The sequence below is a fragment of the Ciconia boyciana genome, chromosome 4 (assembly GCF_034638445.1).
Source record: "Ciconia boyciana chromosome 4, ASM3463844v1, whole genome shotgun sequence".
Classification (NCBI taxonomy): domain Eukaryota; kingdom Metazoa; phylum Chordata; class Aves; order Ciconiiformes; family Ciconiidae; genus Ciconia; species Ciconia boyciana.
The window spans coordinates 96,118,938-96,130,939 of record NC_132937.1 but is presented as its reverse complement, the minus strand read 5'-3'; the positions used below and the strand labels follow the sequence as shown (position 1 = coordinate 96,130,939).

The following is a 12,002-nucleotide window of genomic DNA, read 5'->3' as shown; positions in this document are numbered from 1 at the left end:
GCCACAAATCATGGGAGTCTGACATACTCAAAAATTATAACCTCTCCTCATCACTGATGACTCTCCATAGATTTTAACAGTTTCTTCCATCCTCTCATCTTTAGGAGGCTCTGCCTAGTTACTCCAGAATGGTGTTGAAATGGAAACAGATGACCTTGATCACCATAGATTAAAGAATACACCTTACCTTGTTCACAGAGAGCACCTATATAGCTTGGCAGACACAAGCAAGTAAAGGTATTGAGGCCATCTATACACGTGGCTCCATTCCGGCATGGGTTAGACTGGCATTCATCGATATCTACAACATAAAGATAAAAGTGTTTTTATAATCCACCCACCTCCTAGAAGGGAAATGTTCTTCAGCCTTAGTCATACTTCTTACTAGGACCAGTTCAATCCAGAATAATGAAGTATTGCAAAAGATCCAAGTGACCGGTTTATTTGCATGATAACTGATTTCACTATGCACAGTCTTCCTTTCTTTTCATCCACAAGCCAAGAAGCAGTTTCCTCAGGAAATGTGACATTACTGAACCACAATTTTATATCTTGCACTCTGACTCCTGAGTTAATTTCTAAAATCTAGGCCTTCAATTCCTCATTGTGTAGCTGAGAAGGAAGTGATACTGTGCACTGTGTAGTATTTTCCTGTACTGGCGGAAAATTTGACTTGCGTGTGTGACCATGGCACAAAAAATTCTCATCAAGTACTGGAGACCTCAAATATCTTCATGAATCTTAAATATTGGAAATCTTATCATATACCATCAAACAGACTGCTAATTTCAGTCTGCAAAGCAGCATGCCCTGGCATCTTATTGGTTTGCATTTCTCATTTCTTCCTTGTCTAATCTTATCAAGATAAGGACAAAGCATCATAAAGGCAATCTCACTAAATGACCAGTCAGATAGTAACATTCATAGTCATACACAGGTTTACTGCTGAGCCTATGGCTCTAGAGTAAACAAATAACATTTCTCTCCCCCACTCCTCTGGCTGCTAAAATACTTTGTCTTCACCTTTTAAATTGGAGCACTACTTAATTTAATATAATTACTCTGTGCATGTATTTGCACAGATTATAAACTAGTACGTCTCTTTGTAAAGATCATATGGTGTTTTCTAATTCTGTTCCTCTGAAACAATCACAGCTTAAACTTCAACGCAGATTTTGCAAACATCTTAGTCCAAAGTGAACTGCTGGTAGTGACTGACTTAAAATATAAGAGAGAAGTTAAACATATCAACAAACCAACAAACAGTTGTGCAATCCTAGGAATAATTGCTGCATCTTGTGAAAGGCTTTTCTAAAAATATTTTTATTTAAAAGAACAACTTCTGTTAAAATTTTATGCTGGTCTCATTTGTTCCAGTCATTTGGAAAGCTCTCAAATCAACATTTTATGCCTTATGTACAGAATATCCCTCAATCCAGGACTAAAAATGCTGAGGTTTACTTTCTTAAGCACCACAAAACATATATCTATGTGGCAACTGGCCATGGTGTGTCCTACTCCAATTTGTTAATAAGCCACTAAGAGTTCTAGGGGACAAGAAGTGGCCAGATTATTCTTTTATAATCTGAAAAAAAGAGAAAATTATCATCTCTGACCTCCGTTTTGCAACCAGGGGATGCCATATTCCTTGACAAAGAAGAAGACTTAAGATGTACCATCTAAAACTTGATATCTACCAGCAACAACCCAGTAGGGAACTAGCAAAGTCATAAGCATGAGCTAGGAAAGCAGAAAAAAACACTGGCTAATTATTTTTTTAATCGCATACTGTCTTGCAGAACACAAATAAAACCATAGTAATCCTGACAATTATGCTGCACTGATATCAACCTTTGGGGGGGTGATTTTTTTTTCTCCCAAGCTATACAGGATGAGTTGAATTCATTTTAGCAACATTGAATTAGTTTTTTTCTTTTAAATTTGGCAGGCAACTGTGTAACAGGCAAATCCATGGTATTCATCACGGAATGAAATTTACAACTTTTCAAAAGCCTAAACCAGCTCTACACTAAACAGCCAAACTACCACTTTTATCATACTTTGGCTTGCTGGTTGGAAGGAAAAGCTGGTTATTCTGAACTGTACTGGTAAGTCTCTTGAAACCTACAGTCATAGCAGGTAAACACAGATGTCACAGGCAGCTTGAAGAGGTCCTCAGCTAGAAAAGTTACCAAAATACTAATTTATACCAAAGTTATATAAGATTATGATCATATTTACATTTTCCTTGAAAAAAATATCAAGCTGGCATTCAGTGCTCAGCTTCCCACATTTGGGATTAGTTTATTTTACCACCCTTTCAAATAATTACACAAAGCTTTTAAGAACTATCCCAAATATTAATGTTTATTTGGTTTTATTTGATGTATTTATGAATTTAATGTTATGAATTCTAGGTCATGTAGTTGATTTACAATTCTCTTATGTTTGTGTGCATACACATCTGTGCACTTTATGGGGAGAGAGAAAAGGGGTAAGTGGACCTCCTTCATTTTATTGTTCTCTTCTTAAGTAAAGCCTCACTGTAGAATTTTTCAAGTGTCTATGTATTCTTCAATTTCAAAACACACCACTTGTGCAGATCTCATGTATGAAAAATTTATACTCAACTTAATCAGTATCTAGACGGCATCAGCTTACCTAATTCACACTGCTCACCATTGAAACCTGGCAAACATGTGCAGATGTAAAATGAACCACGTGGATAGCAGGTACCACCATTAAGGCAGGGATTGCTTTTGCATGGATCTTGGCCTGTTAAACAAGTAGAAAAAGAAATTTGACTCTGTAGTTTCAAGGAACTGGTGTCTTTTTGATTTTTTGGAAGAAGAAATCTTCCTTCATTTCTGCATTGATGTTGCAGGCTTTACTGTAGTTACAGAAACTCTATTAACATAATAGACTAGTAAGAATAAAAGTTTTGTAAAATAGTAAAGCTTATTTTCAGGCATCACTATTTTCAACTTTAACAACAACATGGCATTTACTATGAACCAGTATAAATAATTTTCAGAATTACATTTTTTCATAGCAATTTGTATTATATTTGGCAGTCATGATATTCTATTGAGGATTTAGTTTGCATGACATGACAATTAATTATAGCTGAAAACAGTTAAACATATGCAAAATGAATGGAAAATGCTGCTTTTTTTTGAACAGGGTTAGTTTATGTGGAATGATTGGGTACACAGAACATACTGGCTGGCTGCTGTTGTTTCACTTTGTTATATTTAATCAATCAATGCCCACAAAGTCTTATTTCTTTGAAAGGATGTTTTCACACATGCATATTTCCCATCTGTCTTTCTTAAAAACACATTTCAAGAATACAAATAAAGGTACTGAATACATTCATAACTGAACTAAACATTAAAATAAAGGCTTACCTGCTGTGAAATCCTCAGTTGTTATGGGAGTTACCATTTAAATAGCTTTTCCTTGCAGAGCTTTATGCCTTCTAGTGATGTTTATTTCAACTGAGTTTAGATACCTAGGTATTTGCATTTGATTTAATGCCTAGGAGCAATCATTCACACAAACAAGTACGCACTAGATAACCATTTCTAAGTATTAGCTTCTCAGAGTTAGAGGAAAATCATGAAGACAGTCCTTCTGGGATACAAGAAGAAAGCCCTAGCTTTGAAATGGGTAAGAGAGTTCTGTAACCTAAGTTAATTCAGAGACATGAGAAAAGTTTAGATTTTTTGTTACATTTTTCCAAAACAATCTGACTATGGTTTATGAAATAAAAGACAAATAATATCTATTTTACCCTTGCAAGTTAGATGTTCAAAGAAGTCTTTTTAAAGTACCAAGTTCCCTATCTAGTCACTGGAAAGCAGAAGGTTCAGTTGAAAGCCTCCAGAAGAAAATCCCATCTACATAAGTTTGGGAATGTAATTAAGTGGGCAGGATCTCACTTTGGAGGTTTTGAAAAGAATCTGATCATATCCATGAAATAGGGGGCTTGTTTTAGGACTGCATCACTGGAAGTCCCAAACGTGAGGCTATGTTAAGCACCTAACAATGTTTATTGTGCGTTTACTGTTACTACTACCACTGTTTATTGTGCGTTACTACAGACTGGAGATTTTCCCAGTAAAATTTTCAAATTGACAGCTACCTGGATTATTTGAGGAAAAATAAATAGAAAACCCTATAAAATTAAGCCAGTTCAGTTCTTTCCTCAGCTATATCTAGATGAAATATGAATTGAAGCAATGCTACTCATACTGACTCTACCTTCATCATCTGTGTATTTGGTGAAATGGTGCCTAATAACCATTATGTAAAACAAAATACTGTGGCAAACGACATCTAACAAAAAGATCTGTAATTTATACGAGACAGACACTGTATCAACCAGTGAAAGCTACAGACAGGCTGAAAATGTGAAATCTCAGTTTTCTCTTGTCTGGAAAGTTAGCTGGTAGGTTAAGAGAAGTTAATTTTTATAGAAAATTCCTAAAATGCTCACTAGAGATCTGCTCTCAGTCAGCTGCAAGATGTTATAAAACAACCCTACCTATAAACCAATTGTATAAGTACTACCATCATGCCAACACAGAAAAGCTTTCAGACAAAATTATCTGTTGGAAATTGGAAAATTAAATAATTACAGCTGAATTCTCTACGACAATCAATGTTACCTTCCTGTCTTTTAGAACTGGCTGTTCACCTCAAGTCTGATCCAGAGCTCCATGATGTACTCAGGAAAAGTAACTGAGCTTGAGTTTTGGTACCCCTGTCCTCCTCCAGTTTATAGGGATTACAATCATGCTGACTTCAAAGCTTGAGGCTCACAACTTCTGTTGTTATTTCACACGGTGCTCTGATTGTCATACCTCTTACCACAGTTAAGACACACATATCACAGCATAAGTATCACAACAAAGGTATGTAACAGTGATCATATTTGGAAGTTACCTGGAATTTGCACTGCTGTGCCTTCAACTGAACCCACACTGGTGCCAATCAGGAAATCTGATCCATTAGTGACTTCCAGAAGGGAAAATGATGAAGTTACAAGTTCAATAGTATTTGGCTCCTCAGAGCTTATCGTTGACTGCTCATTTTGATACAGACTGTTTCCGGGGGCAGTGCTGTTTGTTGCAATGTTAGAAGAAATTGTTGTGATCTCCTCTTGACCAAACAAAGCTGATTGTGTTTCCGTGCTTCTATCCAAAGGTTGTGAAGGTGAAGCTAGCATTGTAACCGCTTCCTGGTCAGGTTTAAATACTTCACTTTCAACACTACTGGGTGAATCTGAAACAGGTGTGGAAAAAAGCCATGGCATCTCTCTCTCAGTACTCCTGTCATCTTCTTGACGGGGGTTGTTCACTCTCCCTGAGGAAGCTTCAACTTTTATTGTGCTTACTTTCGGAACATCTGTGCTTGCTCTTTCTCCAAAATTCAGAAAAGCAGTAGGCAAGACATGTATTGATGGAGAATCTCCAGAAACAGTAGCTTCTTCCTCAACAGCCAAATCAGTTACAGAGGTTTCTGTCTCCTCTGTCCTGTCTGTTACAAGTCTATTAAAGTGAGGAGTACTTTCAGTAGTTGAGCTTTCTGAAACAGGCTTGGGAGAAAACTCCAGCAGAGAAGACTCTGTTCTGTCGAGAAGCTCTGTAGTGGGTGGTTTATATGTTGCCGCAATATCAGAACTGACCTCTTTGAAGGTTCCTGCTGATGAATGACCTGACTGATCTGAATCCTGCGATGATGATGTACTTGGAATGATTACCTCAGGATACTCAGATACTCCATTAACTAACTGAACAGTTACTGACGATTTAGGAGTTTGAGGTACAGAATAAAAGCTCACTGAATCTGTTTCTTCATACTCTGCTGATGCTGATTTTGTGTTTGTGTATACTGTAGGATGCTTTTCTTCATTCTTGCTAGATGATACAGTTGTCAGTTGGGATGTACGCTGTGTGGTGACAATACTTACATCAAACATGCCAGTTGTCAAAGCCTTTTCTGTCTCAGTAGTTAAAACTGGTGTAAGAGAAGGAACCACAGGCTGCTTATCATCCAGGTCTTCTTGGCCCATTCCAGAAAAGCCAGAGACAGAGATTGTTTCACTTTGATCTGCTATTACTTGGTTGTCTGCTGAAGTATTCAGCTCGTAGGTGTCTTCTGTTGTGCTTGTTACAACATGTTTAGACTCATGAGGCACATGAGGACTTGCCAGTGATGGTACTGTAGGAAGGAGAATGCCCAGTTCAGAGAGTTCTGTAGTGATGAGAGTCTCTGTTGCAAACTTCATGGCATTCCCTGAACCCAAATCCTTGTCATCTGGTTTTGGTCTGTGCCCAGCTGTTACTGATTCACTGCTTGGCTGACTGGAAGTAGTCAAAGAAAGACTATCACCAGATTCAAGTGTCTTCTCTTTGGTTATGGAAAATTTAGGTGTTGAACCATATTTCTCCCCTTCAGCTGTCATGCTATCATCACCACCGTATGTTGATTGTATGACAGGATTTGGCATTGTCTGCACACTTATTATATCTTCAGGCATTGATTTTGAGTGATCCATGTCTATAATAGTTGTTTCTTCTGATGGGATTTGAAGTCGTTCTTCAATTAGTGTAATATCACCATAAACAGAAACATTCAATATAACACTTCTTTTATCATCAATCATGGGAATAATTTTCTCATATATCCCAGTATCACTTGTTAGTTCTTCTGATGAAGCTGTCTTTGGTTGAACAGCAGATGGATTTGCCATGATCTCTTTTTCTTCTGTAAAAAGGGATGCTAGTCCTGTTATCACAGTCTGTGATCCATCTATCGGTGCCTCTGTTGTCATAACTTCAGAATAAACTTCCCCAGGAACACTAGATGAAGCATTTAGTTCTACTTGTGACACAGGGGGTATTGACAAATGAGTAAACACATCAGGAGAAGATGAATCCAAAACACCAGTCCAGCCAGATCCTTCTCCAGAGCTTTCAGGCAGTATTCTGCCTGGCATTTTTGTTGTTGCTGTTACAAGCGATTCTTCTGTTTCAAGATTAGGAGTTCCACTCAGTACTACAGAAACAGGAGTTACACCATCTTTAATCAGCAAATGTGAAGTTTCCTCTTGAGAAACAGCTTTAGAAGTAGCTGTTGTCCTATCTGTTTCATTTTCTCCTCTCCTATAGTTAGTTTCTTTATTGTGAGGTTCTTCAATTGCAACAAAATAATGTGTCATCTCTTCAATCTCTTTAGAGCTGAAGCTCTTGGAACTCTCTTCTGCTAAAGCTGGGGCACTGGTGATCACTGAGCTGGGGAACTGGTCTTCTGTTTCTGACAGCAGCTCAGTTACAGCACTTGTAACTTCTTCATTAACTTCAGCATTTGATTCAGTGCTTCCTCTTTCAAAGTCTTGTGTTTTGTCAGTTGAAAGTTTGGGTCCCATATTTGCAGGATGAGAAGTGTGAGGACTTGAAGTACTCATGATTTCTTTGACAGCCAATGGCACTACAGAAGAAATAACAGCAAGGTCATCTCCTGATCCTTGTCCTGAAAATAATGGATCACTGATGAGTTCATTATTCATTAGCTCTTCCTTTTTAGGTGTCAGGAGTGGTCTGGGAGTATCTTTCGTAGGGAAAATATTTTGTACCAACTCCTCCTCTTGCTCTATATCTGTAACTGGAGAGCTTATGTATTTCCTTTCAATCTTTACAGGCTCAGTTACTCTGTCATCATTAAATGGCAAAAGTATTTTTTTAACAGATTCAGTTTCTAATTCCTTTTCTTCTGAATACGGACTGACAGTAGGAACACTTAAAAATTCCAGATGTACATAGTTAGCCTGTGTACTTTTAAGGAATGGGTCTGTTGTTGTTTCTTCAGAAGATTCTATAGCTTTTGATGAAATTTCCCTTGGTCTGTCTTCCCCAGAATGTATGTCTTCCAGCAAAGGAATCTTTGTAGTAAAAGCTCTCATTGTCAGTTCATCAATTGTTTTCTTTTCCATTCTTATGTCAGTTACAGTTCCCATTGTGGTTTCTTCATGTTCAGTACTTGTGACTAGCTCATCAGGTTTGGTAGTGAAGGCATGATCCATAGATGGTGTGCTGACAACTTTTTTGTCATACTTCTCTCGTGTTTCTGGTGTCCCAGTGGGTGAAACTGTTGTTTTTGCAAATGATTCAATGAATGTGTCTGTTTCTCCAGATCCCGGATCAATAAATGAAAAATGACTTCCAAGTATTTCTTCAGTAGGTCCATTAGACATTAGTTTTGTAGTGCTGCTGTCACCTTTGAAATCTTCTCCAGAGCCATGCTCAATCAGGAGAATCTTGCCTAATGAGACAGTTGAAGAACTAACTTTTGCATTTTTGCTTTCTGTAGATTCAGCTACTGCTTTTATACTGCCAGTAGCATGTGTCACCATGATGTCATGAGGGCTGTTACTAACCACTGATTCTGGAGATGATGTGACCTCACCTGTTTCTAGATCTTCAGTTTTAACTCCTGGTGCAACATGAGATATGACCTCTTTTCTAGAAGCAGGACTAGATTTTACTTCAGAAGGAGCTGTGTAAGTTGGTTGTGTTTCCTGGTTTTGTTCTCCCAGGTTTCCTGTACTAAACACATCCTGGGATATCTGACTTGCTACTCCAGCCTCCTTTGTCAAGCCATCTGACCCAGTACTTGAAACTGATATTGCTGATTCATCTGTTTTTGCATGTTCTTCATATTCTGTTGTCGCATTCTTCAGTGAAGCATCATCTATGCTGTAAACTTTTCCTTCATGCTTTTCTGTTTGTGTTTCAGTGACAGGCTTTAATGGAACTGAAGTCAAAGTAGCAGACTCAATGATAACATCCATGTCTCCAGAACCTGCATCAATAAATGGGGAGTCAGTACTTACCACTGTTCTTGTGGGACCCCCTGAAAATATGTCTGCTGGTTCTTCTGCTGATCCTTCATTTATAAAAAGATTCTTCTCTCTCAAGAGAGGAACAGTGGTGACCTTTCTGATTTCAGAACTTATGGTACCTGTTACCGGTACTGTTTTTCTGAGCAGGGTGGGCTCTTGACTTACAGTTCTGACTTCACTAGTAGTGCTCCCATGTTCATTCAACTCCGAATTTCCCTCTGCAGCAGTAGCTGAATTTTCCTGACTTGAATAAACAGTGGTCTGTATTTCTTTTTCATCTTCAATATTCCTTTCAGTTACAAGAGAGCTGGCAACTACTTTTTCCGTAATAAACTCGGACACAGAATTGGTGGCAACAGTTACTTCAGAACTTTGATCAGAAGCAGAATAAAGAGTGTTTATTCCTCTGGGCAAAGCAGAGGTGATTCCTGAAATGGTTACAGAAATTTCTGTTGGCAGTACTGTGCCAGAGCCCAAAGAAATATCATGCATTGAAAATGTTTCTGTTACTGCTGTTTCCGTTGTCATGGCTGAAGTTACACTGATGTCCTCTTCTACATCTCCAGAGCCTTCTAGAACTAGAAAAGAAGAAGCACTCATCTCAGGCTTTGCTGTATGACTACTTGTTTCCAGAAGATTTTCAACAGGGGAATTTGCATTAAGTTTAATAGTTGATTTATTGTGATCCCCTGGAGCAGGGGTTGACTCTTCTGGAATAAGGTCTTTCACACCTATGCCTACTGTAGCAGTATTAAAAACTGCATCCAGAGAAGCAGTTACAGCAGAACTTTCCACAGTAAATGCATCAGGAGCAGAAGTTATACTATAATTTTTTTCATCATCTTCTTTTCTTGACATTGTCACAATTTCTGAGAAGACAGAACTGGATAAATCAGATTCAGTGGAGCCATCTCCAGAAGATTCACTAGTAATCAAAAGCAAGTTTTTTGTATCTTTAGTAGAGCTCTCCTCAGTTCCATGCCATGTTATGGTCTCTTTATTTTTTTGAAGAGACTGCTCATATGAAGAAGTAATGGCTATTGATTTATCTGTTGTGGCAACTTCTGACTCACCACTATAAATGGGTTCTAACATTGCAACATCTGCTGTCGGTTGTGTAACTTCAAATGCCCCTATTACTTCTCCAGCTTTGCTTGGTTGCATAGTACCAGAAGCTTCAGTTTCAGGTATTATAAATGTGTTTGTTTCATTGATTTGTGAAAAGGTTACATTTTTGGAATGTGCAACGCTTTCAATTTGGTCACTTCTCGCTTCCTCAGCTTTTGTGCTCTTAGGTGCGCTAGTAACTTGTTGCTTTCCATTGATGAACTGCAAAGCTGGAGGAGTTGTAACGTCAGTAGTATTTTCACAGTCTTCTTCTTCTTCAAAGTCTATAAAGTTTGGAAAGAAAGGATCCAATATTATATATTCAGATGAATCCTGCACTGAGTCTGAAGTACAGGGTTCAGTCTGAGCTGATTCTGCATCAATGTGGGGTTCATCTATTGCATGAGGAAGCATGTGGCGACTGAACAGATCCAAAAATTCATTCACCGGATGATCTGCAAAAAAAAGAGAGCTTTTCATAATCCCTAAGTGACAGTGACGGTTGCGTGTTATAGTAGACATATGAAGTACAAGAAATCCATAGGAGAAAAAAAACAACAAAAAAAATTCAAAATGAAACATAGTAAATTCAGTGTGTTCTTCTATTGACACAAAGTTAAATGCTACCACAGTGTTTGACTTTCTAGTTGAAGCCTTTGTGTATATTGAACACATTGATTTTGTATTACCGTCAATTGCCATGCGTGTTTAGTCCCAAACCCACACCTGAGCTAACTTATCCTACGCTATTCAGCAGAGATAAGAAATGGATAAGATGAAAATCATTTTTAGACCGAAAGACTGGTCCCAACCTGCAGCAACTGTTTCCATGGATTTGAGACACTAGCTATCTTTACCAAAAATTGAACTTTGACAAAGCTGAGCAAGGCAAAGTCTAAAATAAAATAGGACCTATAGAATATGCCTCTGCAACTCCACTTATTCTCGGTATAGAGTAATTCAAATTTCTAGGAACACCATAAAAACTACATCAATTGCTCTATTCTTTACACTTGGACCCTAGGTCAGTAAATAATGTCTCACTTTACAAAGTTGTTGCTATTTGGCATTATAAAGCGTTATGAAGCAAATAAGAAAAAATACCCCAGATTAAAAAATCAATTGCCATTGAGACAGTAACATGAGTAAAGTCCAGCTATTTTCTTCTGCTCACCACTCACTTTAAATTATTTACACACTCCCACAGATCGCAAAGCTCTCAATTTTTTTTCTAGGTGGCCAAGCAGATAAAGAGAATGAAGGAAATTCTAAGTGGACAAGGTTTTAGTGCCAGAAGCCCTCATGAATTCCTCTAAGATTTATGATCCCAAATTCCATAGACACTTTTTAAATGTGCCCTCTCAGCACAAACATTACTTCAAACCTTCTGTTCCACACAATAGATGCTACCGTCATTAAAAAAAAAAAAAAAAAAAAAGGATACAACAAACTCAGAAAAAAGGCAAACTTCAGGCTTGGCTGACTGACTTGAAGCTGGAAACTTTGTGCTGAAATCTTATTCCATGACTGTATCTTTCTTCTGAATCTACGTTTATAACTGTTTTGTCCAAAGCAAAATTATTGTTTGATGGTATAAACTGCTATAGCCAACGGAGCCTTGTCTACATATGCCAGTAGAGGATCTGAACGAACATACAGGACTCCTGTCTTACAGCGCTGTCAGCAATGATTGCTCCCCAAAGAATATTTGCAGGTATTCTGGCATACCCAGTATATGACAGAGTGCAATTTTTAAGTAAATCTTCCTCATTAAAACTATTTACAAGATGTACAAAAATAAGAACCTGACAGGTAAAGTATTTCATTAGTTTGAAGTAATTCCCCTACATATGAACATCATTTAACCTCTATGACTACTGAGCCCTCAGAGATAATCAGGTGATCATTCTGGAAAAGAATGTATTAAATCACATTAAACTGATGAAAGGCTTGTGATTCTTTGGCTTGGGGTGTTTTGTGTGTGCAA

The 12,002-nt window shown here is 37.8% G+C and overlaps 1 protein-coding gene across 2 annotated transcripts in view; it reads right to left on the bottom strand.

Moving 5' to 3' along the window:
• The window catches only part of VCAN (versican), a 115,747-nt gene that overhangs the window by 27,151 nt on the left and 76,594 nt on the right, over window positions 1-12,002 (bottom strand). For both annotated transcript variants that reach the window (XM_072860701.1, XM_072860702.1), the window contains exons 8-10: window positions 4,951-10,470; window positions 2,662-2,775; window positions 188-301 (exon numbers count right to left, since the gene is read on the bottom strand). In XM_072860701.1, coding sequence (XP_072716802.1) covers window positions 188-301; window positions 2,662-2,775; window positions 4,951-10,470 — 5,748 coding nt within the window. The remainder of the gene's footprint in view (window positions 1-187; window positions 302-2,661; window positions 2,776-4,950; window positions 10,471-12,002) is intronic.